Genomic DNA, 15,031 nt, shown 5'->3' with positions numbered 1-15,031 from the left:
TTCTTGCCACTGAGATTTGTATGCAGGTGTGTCATTGGCTTCCTACTGTTTAGACATCAGCTGTAACAAGGAAGCTCATGCCTTATTTACCCTGACTATGCTGCTGCAGCGTTCCCTCTGTCCTCTTCTTCCATCCTCCTCCTGTCTCCTTGTTTCTCTCTCTCGAGTTGAGCGTTGACACTTGGGGATCGGTGGTTTGTCTGCTGTGCGGCTTAACATGCAGGTGATCTTCTCTGAAGCCCGAATTTTAGCATAAACCTCGCTGTAGAGCCAGGCAGAGGTATTCATAAGGCAAAGAAGAACAGAAACTTTGTAAAGATGTCAGATGAGGTATTTACGTCAGAGTGGAAGCTGGTTGAAAACATGCTGACTACTGCCTCATCTGAGAGTCACTGTATACGTGTGTGAGTGAGACAGATGAGTCTTTGTGTATGTCTTTTTTTCTCAAATCCCATCATGCTGATTGTTTGTCACTACTTTTTATTTACTTGATGTTGAATACCAATAATGGCTGTAGTGTTTGAATAACAGCCCCCTGCAGAGCTTTTTCAGCCTAGATATGCTTCCCTAGAGCCCTGTGTCAGTGTGTACTTGGGAATATACAACATAGATAAGATAGCCATGACAGGACAGATATAGCAAAGCTCTAAGAAAGCAGATTCTTTTACAGTATATGCATGATCTATGCAAATGGCAGCACTGTGAAGATTTGGGCAGGGACTAAATCACAGGTGATTTTAAGGAAGAAATTAAGGTAAAATTATTGCACATGCAAAATAAACAGCATCGAAAACATTATTCAAATTGACCTGTGCTGGCCTTCAGCATTTGATTAGATGTGTAATTGGAACTAAATTAGATGTCCAGGGAGCATAACGTCTTGGGAAAAGTAGTTGTGTCTCACTGCCTAACAGAAAACACCTCATCTTTTCAACCTTGTTTGTTTATTAGTGATTGTATTAGTAGGCTGTATTGTATCCGGTTATAAACAGATTTAGGGAATGCGCACATGCCACTGTCATGATGAGACAAAAACACATTCAAAGGCAGTCTTCCTGTTGAGTATGCTACATGAAATGTCTGCACAAGCCACCCAACCCTTTCTGACATGCATTGGTAAACCCCTGTCCCATTACCATGCATTATGCATGGGCCCATCTCTTAAGTCCCATAAATGTAAAAGCTTCCCTTGAAATAGAAGAAGTTGCACTGGTGCCTGGTCACAGTGACGTTCTAACTACGTAGAGACATTTTGTTTCACATGACTGTGTCAGCACTGAGAGGATACATCTAATTAATATGTGGGAATTGCATTTCACACATGCCTGATCTATGTTAGTTAATTGCTTTCTAATCTAGTGATTTAAAACAGATTTTAAGAATTTATACTTATTACTAACAATTCCCTCTTGTTTTTGTCTTGCAGAAAGAATGGCTTTGCCTCAACTGTCAGACCCAAAGAGCCATGTCAGGCGAACTGGGAGACATGCCACCTCCATCCATGGCTTCCCCAAAGAAGCAGCCACCTGGTCCTGCGCCTGCTCCCTCTGCCACCCCTGCCCCTGCTGCTGTAGATAGCAAACCTGTAGTAGAAGCAGCAGACCCTACCCCACCTGTTCCTGATACCAAGGTAGAAACCACAACCATCCCTACACCTGATGCACCAGTTTCATCTGATCATGATGCATCTCTTTCTAATAGTGCCCCTCCTCTTGATAGCACCCCTAAGGAAGCACCTCAGTCAAATGACCAAAAACCACTGCTAGCAGATGAGGTGCAGGTTCAACCAGTGTTGGAACCTGCAGCTCATCCTGAACAAGAGGCTCTGATTTCAGAAGCTGCACCCGAGAGTGCCCCTGAAATCCCAGCAGGTGAACAACCTCAAAACAGCTCAGAAAAAGTAGCAGAGGACCATCCTGCCCCTGAGACAGAGCAATCTAATTCTGCTGAACACACACAGAGTGCAACTGTCAGTGAAATCCCAGCAGTTGAGCAACAAGGTAGCTCTGAAAAAACAGTAGAGGTCCTTCCTCTTCCTGAGACAGAGCCATCTATCTCGACTGAACAAACACAGAGTGCAGCTGTGAGTGAAATCCCAGCAGTTCAGCAACAAAGTAGCTCTGAGAAAACAGCAGAGGACCATCCTCTCCCTGAGACAGAGCCATCTAATTCTGATCAACAAACACAAAATGCAACTGTGAATGAAATCCCAGCAATTGAGCAACAACAGAGTAGTTCTGAGAAAGCCGCAAAGGATTGTCACTCAAAAATAGAGCCATCTAATGTCGAGCAACAACAAGCACAGAATGCACCTGTCAGTGAAATCCCAGCTGCTGAGCAACAACAGAGTAGCTGTGTGAATGCACAGGACCCTTCCCTCCCTTTGGAGAGTGAGACGCAAAATCTATTGACTAATACAGGTTTAGGCGAGACAACAGTCCCTGCTGAGGTAGAAATTGAGCCAAATCCCAAGATTAGTCAGAGTGAGGCTGCAGCTCCCCTGACAGATAATGAGAAAGTGGAGCCCACTACAGAAAATCTTCCAGATGTGACAGCAAATTCAGTTGAGCCAAGTCCCGTCTTGATCCCAGAAGCAGTTACACAGGAAGTTTCAGTTCACCTTGATTCAAAGCCAGTTTCAGACACAAACAAGGATGAGAAAACAATAGAGGTAGAAACCTGTACTGTGACTGAGAAACCCCAGATAGATGAACCCCAAGCTGCTTTAGCAGTTACAGTAAACACAGATTTTAATGTAGAACAAACAGACAGTGCTAAAAAAACTGAGGCTGAAGCGACTGCAGAAATAAAGGCAGAACCAGAAGCAGTAGTTGAGAAGCCAGCACTCACAGAGGCTGCTCCTCACCTTCCAGTTGAGTCTGTACAAAATGCATCAACTGTAGACCATCTTGACAATGTTGATGTACATAAACCTGACGAGACCCAGCCAACAGTAAAACCTGAGCCATTTAACCCAACAGATAAGTCTGCTCCCATTGCTCCAGGTGAGGGAGAAACTGGTGTTCTTGAGAAAGCAAATGAGGAGAACGTTACTGAGACAAAAACAATTGATGGAGTTGTGACTAAAGAGGAGGCTGGCGACAAAACAGTGAAGGACACTGCTGATGAAAAAATAGATGGGGAGAAAGTTATTGAAAAGGTAACTGCTGAAGAGAGAGCTATTGAGAAGACAGGCACTGAGAATAAATCATCTAATGGCAAAGCCTTTGAAGATGGGGCAGTTGGGATGAATGTGGCTGCAGAGGAGGCTGCTGGGGTGAAAGCTGACGAAGGGAAAGCTTTTAAAGAAGAAGCAACTGAACAGAGCAGAAATGAGAGGGCAAATGACCAGAAACCTCTAGAGGAGGGGCTTAATAATGCAAAATCAAGTCTAGCACCCTCATCTACTGAGACAGAAGCAGCCCAGACTGTCGCTAAAGAAATCCCACAAGAAGAGAAACAAACAAACAAAGAGATAGGAGTAGGAGCAAACTGTGAATCATCAGCTGTCAAGGAAAACGTTGTAGAGACGGTGTCATTGCCAGAGAAGTCAGAGAACAAAGAAGCACACTGTGCAGCACAGAAAGAGGAAGTGCAGGCACCTTTAGATACCATGGTAAAATATGATAAATCTGAGGAAGCAGCAGTTATGTCTGTTCGCCCACCTCCTGATTCTAAAGAGCAAGAAAAGGTCAGTGTTGAGGAGCCAGCGCAAAGTGTAGAGATGGTGTCATCCTCAGCTGTTATTAGTGAGACATCAGACAGAAGTGAAGTCTGCAAAGAGAAACTCATTCAGGGTGAGATAGAACCTGGGTCACAAAAGACAAACTGCACAGCTGAAAATCAACATGAAGTAGAGGGGGAGAAGATAGCTTTAACAGGCAGTGATGAAAAACAGCTTGAGAAAGTTGCAGAGCCGTCAGTCAAAGAGGAGGAAGCCAAACTTGACACAAAAGAGAGCGAGCCAAAATCTGTCGCTGGCAGCATTCAGGAAACTATTCCTTTATCAGAAGTAAGTGCGGTCTGTGACAAAGACAGCACAGCACAGTTTGATGTAGAAGAGAACACAAAATCAAAGACGGATGAAGCGTCAGAGAGGGCTTTTGAAAGTGGAGGTGCTTCTGTATCAGTAGCTTCAGTCCCTGTAGCAGAACCTGAAATCCCAGTCTCTGTAGTTAGTGAGCAGGACAAAGGCCCAGAGGAGGGGAACACTAATGTGGAAGAGAAAGGGGAGGCTAAAGCTCAGCCTCTGGAAAAACCCACTGATGAAGAAGCAGTTGCTGAGGTGACCGTAGTATTAGGCAAAAGTAGTGGTAGATTGTATGATTATCTTAACACATTAGTTGTCATATTTAATAGATCTACTCATACATGGAAATGTATGAAATGTTTTGATCGTGGACATTCGTAAGGAGCAACTAATTGCCTTTTTTGTTGCAATTACTTATTTCTGTCTTTTTTCTTTTTTTTTTATTCAACAGATGAAAACATTGGAGACACTGAAAGGGCCTGGAGATAAAGAAATGGGTCCAAAGGAGAGCAGTCCGACCAGCCCATCAGACCTAGCAAAGCTGGAAAATACAGTCCTTCCCATTCTTGAGGCTCAAACAAACACAAAACCCAAGGATGAGGAGGAGAAACTAACAGACACTCTAAAGACCAGACGTAAATTGGAGGTCCTTCCTCTCTCACCTGACTCACCAAGCTCAGAGGATGACAGAGAGCTATCTGAGAAGAACACCAAAGGTACCACAAAGAAAAAGCTTCTTGTGCCCATGGATGTCAGGGCAGATTCTCTGGACGATAGCAGTGAAAGCTTTGGAAAAGAAAGTCCAATGTCAGGGGATGATGAGGATTTTATTCGAAAACAGATAATGGAAATGAGTGAAAATGAGGATGCCTCCCCATCTGATGAGGAAAACTTAATCCGGCGAAAGATCAGAGAGAATGAGAAGAAACAAATGGAGCAGAAGAAAACCGAAGCTATAGAGAGGAGCACATCAGGAAAATCCCGGCGACTTACCAAGAAAAGCACTATAAGTCCAGATGATGGAGAAGATAAACAACTTCATGGCTCATTGGATAAACCTGACATTGACAAAGAGGCAGGAACAGAATTAAAAGAGGAGGGGCAACAGGGTGGTACTGCAGTTCACAAATTCCAAAGTATGGATCTGAATGCAACCAGCAGCCCTATGCGCATAACAAATGATGATGGAGAGCCTGAAATGGAAAGTCTTACAGACTCTCCAGATGATCGGTCTAGGGGTGAGGGGTCATCCAGTCTACATGCATCCAGCTTCACTCCTGGGACGTCCCCAACATCCCTCTCATCACTGGATGAGGACAGTGACAGTAGCAGCCCTAGCCATATCCGTTCTGATGAAGGTAAACAGCACAGGAAAGCCAAACACAGGCAGCCTGGTCAAATGCTGCCAACTATCGAAGACTCCTCTGAGGAAGAAGAGTTACGGGAAGAAGAGGAGCTGCTCAGGGAGCAAGAAAAGCAGAAGGGCTCAGGGAAAAAATCCAAAAAAGACAAAGAAGAGATCCGAGCCCAGAGGAGGCGAGAGCGTCCGAAGACACCACCTAGCAACCTTTCCCCCATTGAAGACGCCTCACCAACTGAGGAACTGAGGCAAGAAGCTGAAATGGAGGAGATCAGACGATCATCCTGCTCTGATTTCTCCCCCAGTATTGAATCAGATCCTGAGGGTTTTGAAATCCATGCCGCAAAGATTGCAGCTGTCCAGAAAACATATCAACTGCCTACATCAGTATCTCTTCACTCCCCAACAGATGATCAAGACATTGATAAATCACAGAAAAAATCTCTTAAATCTGCTGATGAGGCATATGAGGAAATAATGCTGAGAGCTAAGTCTCCAACACTGGACAAAGGTGAGATTCAACCAGGAAAAGAGTCTCTTTATGGAGGCATGCTCATCGAAGACTATGCCTATTCATCTCTTATTGACAATTCAACTGTTGATTTGGGAGAGCAAGAGAAGATTTCTGTTCCTGCTCAGCCCAAAAAGCTGAGATCACCAGATGAAGTTTATGAGGACATGATAAAAAAGAGGAAGGAATTCATGCAGCTGGAGCAAGAATATCAAAATATGCAGCCGAAAAAGGAAAGCACCACTCCAGAAATTGTGTTGCAACCTGCTGAAAATGCCCTCTCCAAAAGCTGTCCAGTAACACTAGCAAAAGATGGGAAGCCATTGTTGGATGCTGAAACAGCCTATGAAGAGCTAATGAAAAGAGTGCTGACCCCTGGAACAAGTCCAACTCAGCAGGAACCAGAAGTAGAAAGCACTGCATCTAGAAGGGCACTCCATCCCATCCCAGACTTAAGGGTGACGCAGTGCTCTTCAGGAGAGTTGTCCTCTGATGATGAGAGTATGATTAAAAAAGAAGATGAGATGACTCCAGCATCAGACACATCAACAACAGAAACTGAGCCTGTCCAGGCATTTCCTGAGTCTTCTCCATCATCCACATCAGATCAGCAATCTGACACGACTATTGGAGCATCCCAGGCTGATGTTGTGGACTTATCTAGTGCACTCCCAAAAATGTCAGCTCCTGTTATTTCCAGTGTATCGCCCTTACCCACAGTCCCCCAGTACACACCCAGTATTCCCAGCGTAGTGTCAACTGCCCCGCCTGTGCCCCCTAAGCCAAGCATCCTTCGTAGGGCTAACTCTCAGGAAAAAGAAGATGTACCTGTTGCACCACCACTGCCTCCCCCCACTCCACCAAAACCTACTGTTTTTCCTAGGAAACCTCCAGTTCCACTTCCACCTCAGGCTGCAACTGCTCCAATCAGACAGGACACAGTGGCTATGGCTACAACCCAAGGGCCACCTACAAGACAAGCAGTTACACCAACATACAAACCTCATGTTCCTCCCCCTGTTGCCCCAAAGCCATCCATTCCTGCTGGAATTGGCGACAGCCACAGACCAGGGCATGGTGTAAAACCACCAATTGCACCAAAGCCTGGCTCACAGCCTTCTTCACCTGCCCATGTCCCACATCCACCAAGACCAACTGCACTTGCTACTGGTCCTTCTGACATAGCCCTGAATCTGAGCCCCTCCTCTGAGAGCAAGTCATTTCAACCCTCACCAAAGTCTCCCTCCTCTCCAAGATATGCCAGCAATCTTCGAGACACGTATGTGGTTATCACACTGCCATCTCAGCCCAGTTCTCCTGTAGAGAGTATTTCAACCCAAGCTCCCAGTAGCCGTGACCCAGCATCCCCTTCACACCAAGCTCAGCCCCAAAGTTATCACGAACCACAGCCTCAACCTCAGTCATATTCACAGCAGCATCCAAAACCAACCCCTCCTCAAACAGGCAGGGTGCCTCTGGCATTTACACGAGTCACAGAATCCATTGAAAGCCAAGAGATTTGTGGGCCAGAAAAACATGTCTCTAGTTCTTGTCACATTATTGAGGCCATATCTGCTTCAGCACAGCCACCTGTGGTTTTGCCTAACCTCATCTCTCAAGTGGTCACCACAGAAGTCCAAAGGACAACAGTCTCCGTTGTTCATGAAAGGACACCACCACCAGTGCCCGCTCCAAGGGCAAATGGTGTCCCAATCTCGATGGAGAAACCCAAGCCCCAAACGCCTGCACAGAATGGACAGGGTGTCCAACCTTTTGAAGTGGTAGATCTTAGGACTATGAAGGTTGACCCAGAATCACACAAAAATGGTGTGGATCTGTCTTCAGGCCCAGACTCAAGACGTCAGCAATTTGTAACTGATGTCAATCGCCAGAACAGTGCAGTGCAGTCATCTGTGGTCAACCTCAGTGCTGAATCATCAACTGTTTCTATAGTGACAGACAGTATCACCATTGTGACCTGTGCTGCAACAATCCAGCGATCTGACAATGTAGATACCTCTCTAGCATCTTCAGTACCCCTTCAGCTGACAAAAAATAAAGCATTTGAGCCTTTATCTCAAATTATTTACCGGCCAATTGATTCTCAGCCCTCCACTCATGCTGGCACAGAAATTCCCATCAACCTCTCAGTTGGATCAAGCACAGGTGGAGGAACTTTCCAGAGCACCCCTGTCACTATTGCACCAATTCCTATTACAAGTTGTGTTGCCAATGGATTAAATGCGGGTACCACCACAGTGGCAGGAGCTGTTGACCTTAGCACAACAAAACCATTCCACACTGTGGTGTCAGTGGATGGCTCTTCGGCAGAAGTTGTCACAGCTGTAATCACAGATGATGATGGCAAACCAGTGGATCTCACCGCAGGCAAAAGAGCTGTATGCTGTGATGTCGTCTACAACCTCCCATTTGCCAGGAGTTGCACTTCCCAGCAACCCACCACACCTCTGCCTGAAGATCGCTTTGGATATCGTGATGACCATTATCAGTATGACCGATCACCATATGGAATGAGAGGGTTCGGTGGAATTAAACCATCAATGTCAGACACTAACCTAGCAGAAGCTGGCCTGTTCTTATACAAGAGCAAGAACAGCTATAATTTCAGTGGCACCACAGACGGTGCTGTAGATCTTACCTCAGCAAAGATTTCGGATGCAGGTCAGTGCAGTGACATTGCGGACCTGTCACTTAAATGTCATTTTGAAATGCCACCACTCATTCATGGCTAACGTGGCAAAACCATTTTGTTTGTTTTTGCTTTTTGTTTTGTTTTGCATGGACAATCTTTTTTGTTTTGTCATCATCATACTTTTGCATGTGCCTGCATGCTGTTACTGTACATTTTGTTTGCTTGTTGCACCTCTCAACATTGGAGTTTCCCCCCCTTTTCCACCTTTTTTCATGATTTGGATAAAGCATGGCTTGCTTCACCATTGAATAAGTCTGCATTATTTGGACTCAACTGATATTTTTGACTTTTGACAGGTGAAGCTGTTGACTACTCCAAGAAAGGAACTTACGCAGGAATGACAATTCCACCCTATTCCTCAGCGAGAGTTACAAGTGCTGTTGGTACACTCTTTGGTACAAGCAGTGTCTTGAGGTCTTCAAATGGAGTGGTCTATTCTTCTGTTGCAGCACCAATCCCATCTACTTATGCCATTACCACCCAGCCTGGGTCCATCTTTAGTACATCATACAACACCCTGTCAGGTATGCATACCAGTGACACCATGCCTTCCCTGTCCAACCTCCAGAACTTGCCACTTACCCGGTCCCACAGTTTCCTGTCCACCATCTCCACTACTGTAACAGAAGAACAAGGAGATGCCCCACTTAATCTGGAGATCTCTAGAGGGGGTACCACTGCTGCAGATGGCGTCACCCCAGCGACAGCCTCTTTATCCCTTGACACCTACACTGATGCATCACTGGAAGCCATAGCTGCTTCACTGGAAGCTCTGTCTTCACCCATGGTTCCTGGTGATGGCCAGTATCAGGCAGAGCGCGAGAGGCTAGAGATGGAGAAACTCAAGCAACAGCGCCTGGCTGAGGAATTAGAGTGGGAGCGCCATGAGATTCAGCGGTTCCGTGAGCAGGAACAACTCCTAGTGCAAAAAGAACTGGAGGAGCTTCAGGCTATGAAGCAGCATATCCTGACCCAACAAGAAGAGGAAAGACAGGCTCACCTTATGATGCAGAAAGAAACCTATGCTCAACAACAACAGCAACTTGAGCAGATTCAGAGACTCCAAGAACAACTGCGATTGCAACTGGAAGAGCAAAAGCTTCGTCAGATGTACCCTGGTGGGGACATGCCAGGGCATGGTGTGCAGGAGGCAGTTGTCTTAGGACCCGATGGCACAGTGCTGTCTCGTAAAATCACGGATAGCGGGTGCCAGACAGATGATGAGGATGAGACAGTCAGCAAAGCTTACACAGCAGGGAGAAAAAAGAGAAGTGCAAAGAAGAGTGTTGACAGTTGTGTGCAGACTGATGATGAGGATCAAGAGGAATGGGAGGCTCAGACTAGAAACCGACAAAGCCGGCCACGTACGGCCAGGGGTGATAGAGGTGGACAGTCAGAGGTATCTCTTCAAGCCCATACTGAGATATCCATACAAACTGATACAGAGGGGAATATTAGAATGGACACCAGGATGGAGCTGTCTGACTCTGAAAGGACATCACCAAAGAAACGACCTACTCCCTTAGAAATAGGCCAGTCTCCTAACCTCAAAGTTGATTCCTCTACACTTCAAGCCCATCCTAAATCTCCAAAAGTGCTCTATTCCCCCATCTCCCCATGCATATCCCCTAGCAAATCCCTTGAGTTTGTGTCCTATGAGAAATCACTGGGTGATACAAGCCCACAGAAGCTAAGGGGAGGTGCAGATACATCAAAAGGCTCTCCAGCAAGTCCCAGGGGACCAAAATCCATGCAGAGATCTATGTCTGACCCTAAGCCCATGAGTCCAACGGGTGAAGAAAAGGCAACATCCAGCACCCAGCATGGTGAAAGTTATACTGTGAGTACTACATATAGCACTTAAATGTTGTCCAGCTGTGTATCAAGAGCTATTTCTACCTTGAGAAATTTCTTTATTAAATTTCTTCATAAAATACCCCAGTAGTATTTCCAATGAAGACAGATTCACTTGGTTCATTGTGGCAGTAGGCCTTACATAATTTGATTCAGCTTCACATATTGGTAAATAATTGTATAGTTTTCAAATATTATACCCAAGCATTAATACAGTAGAATTCAGGAATTGTTGCTTTATACTCGTCAAGCATCTTGCTGTCCCTTTTCATGTCATGCTCATGTAGCACAAGGAGACATGATGGCTCAGTGATTTCTGCCCTTCAGCAAGAGTTTACATGTTCTCTTCATGTTTGCATGAAGGAACTGGCACATCATACTACATGGCATGTATGTGTGTTAGGTACTGGGAATACTACTGCTGTTTCTGGCCTTAGAAGTGGCCATTCACCCAGGTTGCCACACCATGACTGCTAACTTCTCCTAAACATTTGGGTGAATCGAATTTTATTGGGATGGCCATTCAATCTAATACATCATGTAGTTGGAGAACCTTTTTCTGAGCCTGGTACACAAGGAAGCATGTTTATATGCTGATATCCTGCAATCAGAGCCATACAATTTTCATCCTGTAAATTGGTGTTACCTTATCCCAAGCAGTGGTGGCTGCTGGTCTTTTAAAGAGGGGAAGCTCATTTTTGGCCTACATCATAACATTTGTCCATTTATTTCTATGCCTCCATGCCTAAAGGATATGTGAAAGCTTTAAACATTACAGTATGCATATCTACTTAAGTATGTTTTATTTGTGATAAGCACATAATACAGATATAGTACAAATTATTATTTTTTCCTGACATACATGAGGAAAAATTGAAATAAAAGATACAACTGAACAGGTTGTACATAACCGCTTAGGCATCCCATGTTGCTCCTGGCCCTCATGGAGTATGAAAGTCAGTTTTCTGCTTGGGCAATTCACTGCTGAGAATCTCATACATACATAAAAGGATGTGAAATAAGCTGAGCTTGCAGGAAAATATTGAGCTGTCAGAGATCCATAGAGGCTTAATGTGAATAAATTACTTCTTTTGAGACTACACTTAGGATTGTACAATTTAGCGAAAAGTCAGTGCCATTTAAGGGCATGAATACATATCTTTTGGGATGCACAAAAGTTGATCAGTAAATGTACTTTCTAATAACCTTCAAATACAACATTTACTGTCCTAATTAATTGTCTTAATTTTATATTAGCACCACAGAGAAACCAGAATTGACACTTTTCCTCTTCTTGAACATTTGATAACATACAGTATATTATACCATGGTAAATTTTGGAATTTCAACAGTGCCAATCAGTTTTCTATTATTTTTCTCATAGGGGAAAGGCTCAGGCAGCACACCAACAGGCACTCAAAAGAAGGTGAAGAGGACTCTCCCCAATCCACCGTCAGAGGATGAGTCCACAACAACTGGCCAGACGGCATACAGCACAGGTTCTGCCCGCCGAAGAATGTGCCGCAACTCTAACATGGCACGTGCCAAGATCCTACAAGACATTGATCGTGAGCTAGATCTGGTGGAGCGCGAGTCTTCAAAACTCCGCAAAAGACAAGCAGAGCTTGATGAGGAGGAGAAAGAGATTGATGCCAAGCTTAGGTACTTGGAGATGGGCATTAATCGGAGAAAAGATGCACTGCTGAAAGAAAGAGAGAAGAGAGAAAGGGCCTACTTACAGAGTGTTGCTGAGGACAGAGACTACATGTCAGACAGTGAGGTCAGTAACATTCGAGAGACGAGAGGCGGGCATGGAGCTGGTGAAGATGAAGAGATTGAAGGGCATGGTCTTGAACGTCCCAGGACAGCTCCTCAGTCTGAATTAGATGACTTTGTCCCACCTCAAACCAAGCATGAGTATGGAAAATACTCATATCAATACCCTCAAAGCCAATACCAACAGACTCTCTACCAGACACCCCAGTCCTACCAGTCTCATTCCATCTATTCCTCTGTCCCCTCGCTCACTAGCTCCCAGCAGCAGAGTTACCACCAGATGCTCTTGTTGCAGCAGAAAGCTGCTAGACAAGCAGCCCTCCTCTCAGAGCTGGATGCAACTAAATATGAGGTAATTAGTCGACAGCCCGATCCCACATCTTCAGCTTACCTGGGTGTCAAATATGACAAATATGGCAACCACCTTGACCTCAGAGCCTTGGAGGTGGGAAGCATAGCAAGTAGCCCTATGTCAGCTATCTCTGATTCCTATTACCCAGATGTAGATCACCACACACCTCGGAGTTACATGCTGCTGGAAGATGCTGCAGAACTGGCCAAGGGTTCAACTGGAATGTCTTCATCTTATAGTCTGGCTGAGAGGGAACTAGCCAAGGCAGAGAAGTTGCTACGAAGAAGTGCTGCAGATCTGGGTTCCACTGACTATTTGGGATCCACCTCTAGGCTCCATACGTATGGAAAGACCCCTGATGAAGAGGATACAATGGAGGAACCATATGAACTGAAACTCCTTAAGCAGCAGCTAAAGCAAGAGTTTAGGAGAAGTACAGGTGGGACAGAAAATTTAGAACAACTAGCAGGTCTCTCCCAGCACTACTATACCCCAAGCACTAGCATCTCCAGTTACTCCCAAAGACCATCATATACAAAAACAGACAAGTATAGCATCAGTCGACTTACTCTGGAGAAACAGGCAGCTAAACAACTCCCAGCATCTATGCTGTACCAAAAACACAAGACTCCACTGTTAGATCCTAAAATCTCCTCCAAGTATTCCTCTATTACAGACCGAGGTCTGGAAACAGACTATACCAGCTATCTGGGGTCTACCAGTGCATCACCAAGATCGAGCCGGCTTATGCAGGATGAGATTACCTTTGGCCTACGTAAGAATATTGCTGAACAGCAAAAATACCTTGGATCCACCTTGGGTGCCAACTTGGCTGGGTCATTGAATTTGGGCCAGAGCTTGGGTTTGGACTCTGCTTATCCTAGTGGTAGCCGCTCAAGACCCTCATCCAGACCCACATCTTGTTATGGCTTGGACTTGTCTATGAAAAGGGACCCTTCCAGTTCTTCACTGAGGCTTAAAGGGGATGGTGAAGCATCTGGAGATGGGCCAAGCTATCAAACGCCCTCTGGCCGCACCAAACCCACCAGCCTTCCTATTGTGCAAAGTGGACGTGGCCGAATACCTATAGTAGCGCAGAACTCAGAGGAAGAGAGTCCCTTGAGCCCTGTTGGGCAGCCTATGGGCATGGCCCGTGCATCAGCAGGACCCCTGCCACCCATCTCAGCTGATTCAAGGGACCAGTTTGGTTCCTGCCTCTCCTTGCAGGACTCCCAGCAGCAGCAACATATCAGGGAAGAGCCAACCAGGGGTAGGGGTTATGTGCTTCTGGATGACCTTCAGGGCACCATGTCAGATAGTGAAGGTAAAAAACAGCCTTGTCTGACTGTCTCTCTTTTCCTGTTTAATGTTTCATCCTTGAGAGTCTCTCTTTATTGTTTTTCTTGCATGCATTTAGTATTCATGTGGGTAATGTTTAGCTGTCGTATAATCATTGGAAACTTGCATGTGTTTTTTCATGTTTATCCATACATTTTTTGAATACTTCTTCCTTTAAACTTCTGGTGTCAGTTTATGTGGTCACTCTGATGAGATCTGGTGTCAATGCATACCTTTGTACATTTTGCTCTATGTCTTATATGGTGAGCTTGGATGTGCACTTCTTTATGCATGCATTGTGTTGCTGTCTGCATTCCAGATGTTGTGTAACATCTTCCTAGTTCTCTGCATGGCATGGTACAGTCTAACTTTCTGTTACAGCTACTGTACATTGTGTGGGTGGCTTCCGCTTATGGTCGTCCATATTTTATTTAGAGCATGCTGTCATTTGTAGCTGTTTTTATTCAGATTTTCAAGACTCTCAAATTGTACTTGTTAAGTATACAAGGCTTGAGGCACAATCGTGGAACTTAGTCAAGAATTAGAAATCTATTTTTCCCGTACATCATACAATGAAAAAGTGCCTCCCCACTTGAAAATTTACATAATTGGTCCAGAATCAATTGAATCAACTAAGCCACTTCTTTTAAAAGTACTCATTACAAAAATACAATTTATTGAACTGCAATAACAACATAACTAACAGTACATGGATTATATTTTTGATAGTTGTGTAAAGTGGATAGTGGATATTGTTGGTGTATTTCATTTGTTTATGAATATATTTATGCGTGCAGTTATTATGATAACAAACAAATAAGAAAGATTGGAATTAGTTTAAGGGGGCTCAGTAGGGAGACCTTGTTTTTATCTTTTAAATGCATGATATGTGGTTGCAATGTGTAATAAATATAAAACTTTAACTTGCATGTCTTGTCTTGAATACTTGCTTGTATGTATATATGTATGTGATACATGAGTGACTTTATGTTGCATGAAATACGTTTATGCCTATGAATGTTCTATACACTTTCTTCATACTGCATTTCGTAAAGGTATTACTGCCTTACTTTAAACAAAAAGTTAAGATAGCCCAT

The 15,031-nt window shown here is 44.6% G+C and overlaps 1 protein-coding gene across 1 annotated transcript in view; it reads left to right on the top strand.

The window, feature by feature from the left end:
• pcloa (piccolo presynaptic cytomatrix protein a) overlaps positions 1-15,031 on the top strand; it is a gene marked incomplete at both ends in the record, with an annotated part of 52,441 nt that overhangs the window by 18,562 nt on the left and 18,848 nt on the right. Inside the window, 4 exons of the mRNA XM_083999240.1 lie at positions 1,427-1,630; positions 4,482-8,583; positions 8,911-10,454; positions 11,853-13,920. Of these exons, the coding sequence (XP_083855366.1) occupies positions 1,427-1,630; positions 4,482-8,583; positions 8,911-10,454; positions 11,853-13,920 (7,918 nt within the window). The remainder of the gene's footprint in view (positions 1-1,426; positions 1,631-4,481; positions 8,584-8,910; positions 10,455-11,852; positions 13,921-15,031) is intronic.

The sequence above is a fragment of the Trachurus trachurus genome (assembly GCF_905171665.1).
Source record: "Trachurus trachurus genome assembly, chromosome: 23".
Lineage (NCBI taxonomy): Eukaryota > Metazoa > Chordata > Actinopteri > Carangiformes > Carangidae > Trachurus > Trachurus trachurus.
Note: the sequence above shows the minus strand (reverse complement) of the source record. Positions and strands in the feature narration are given on the sequence as shown.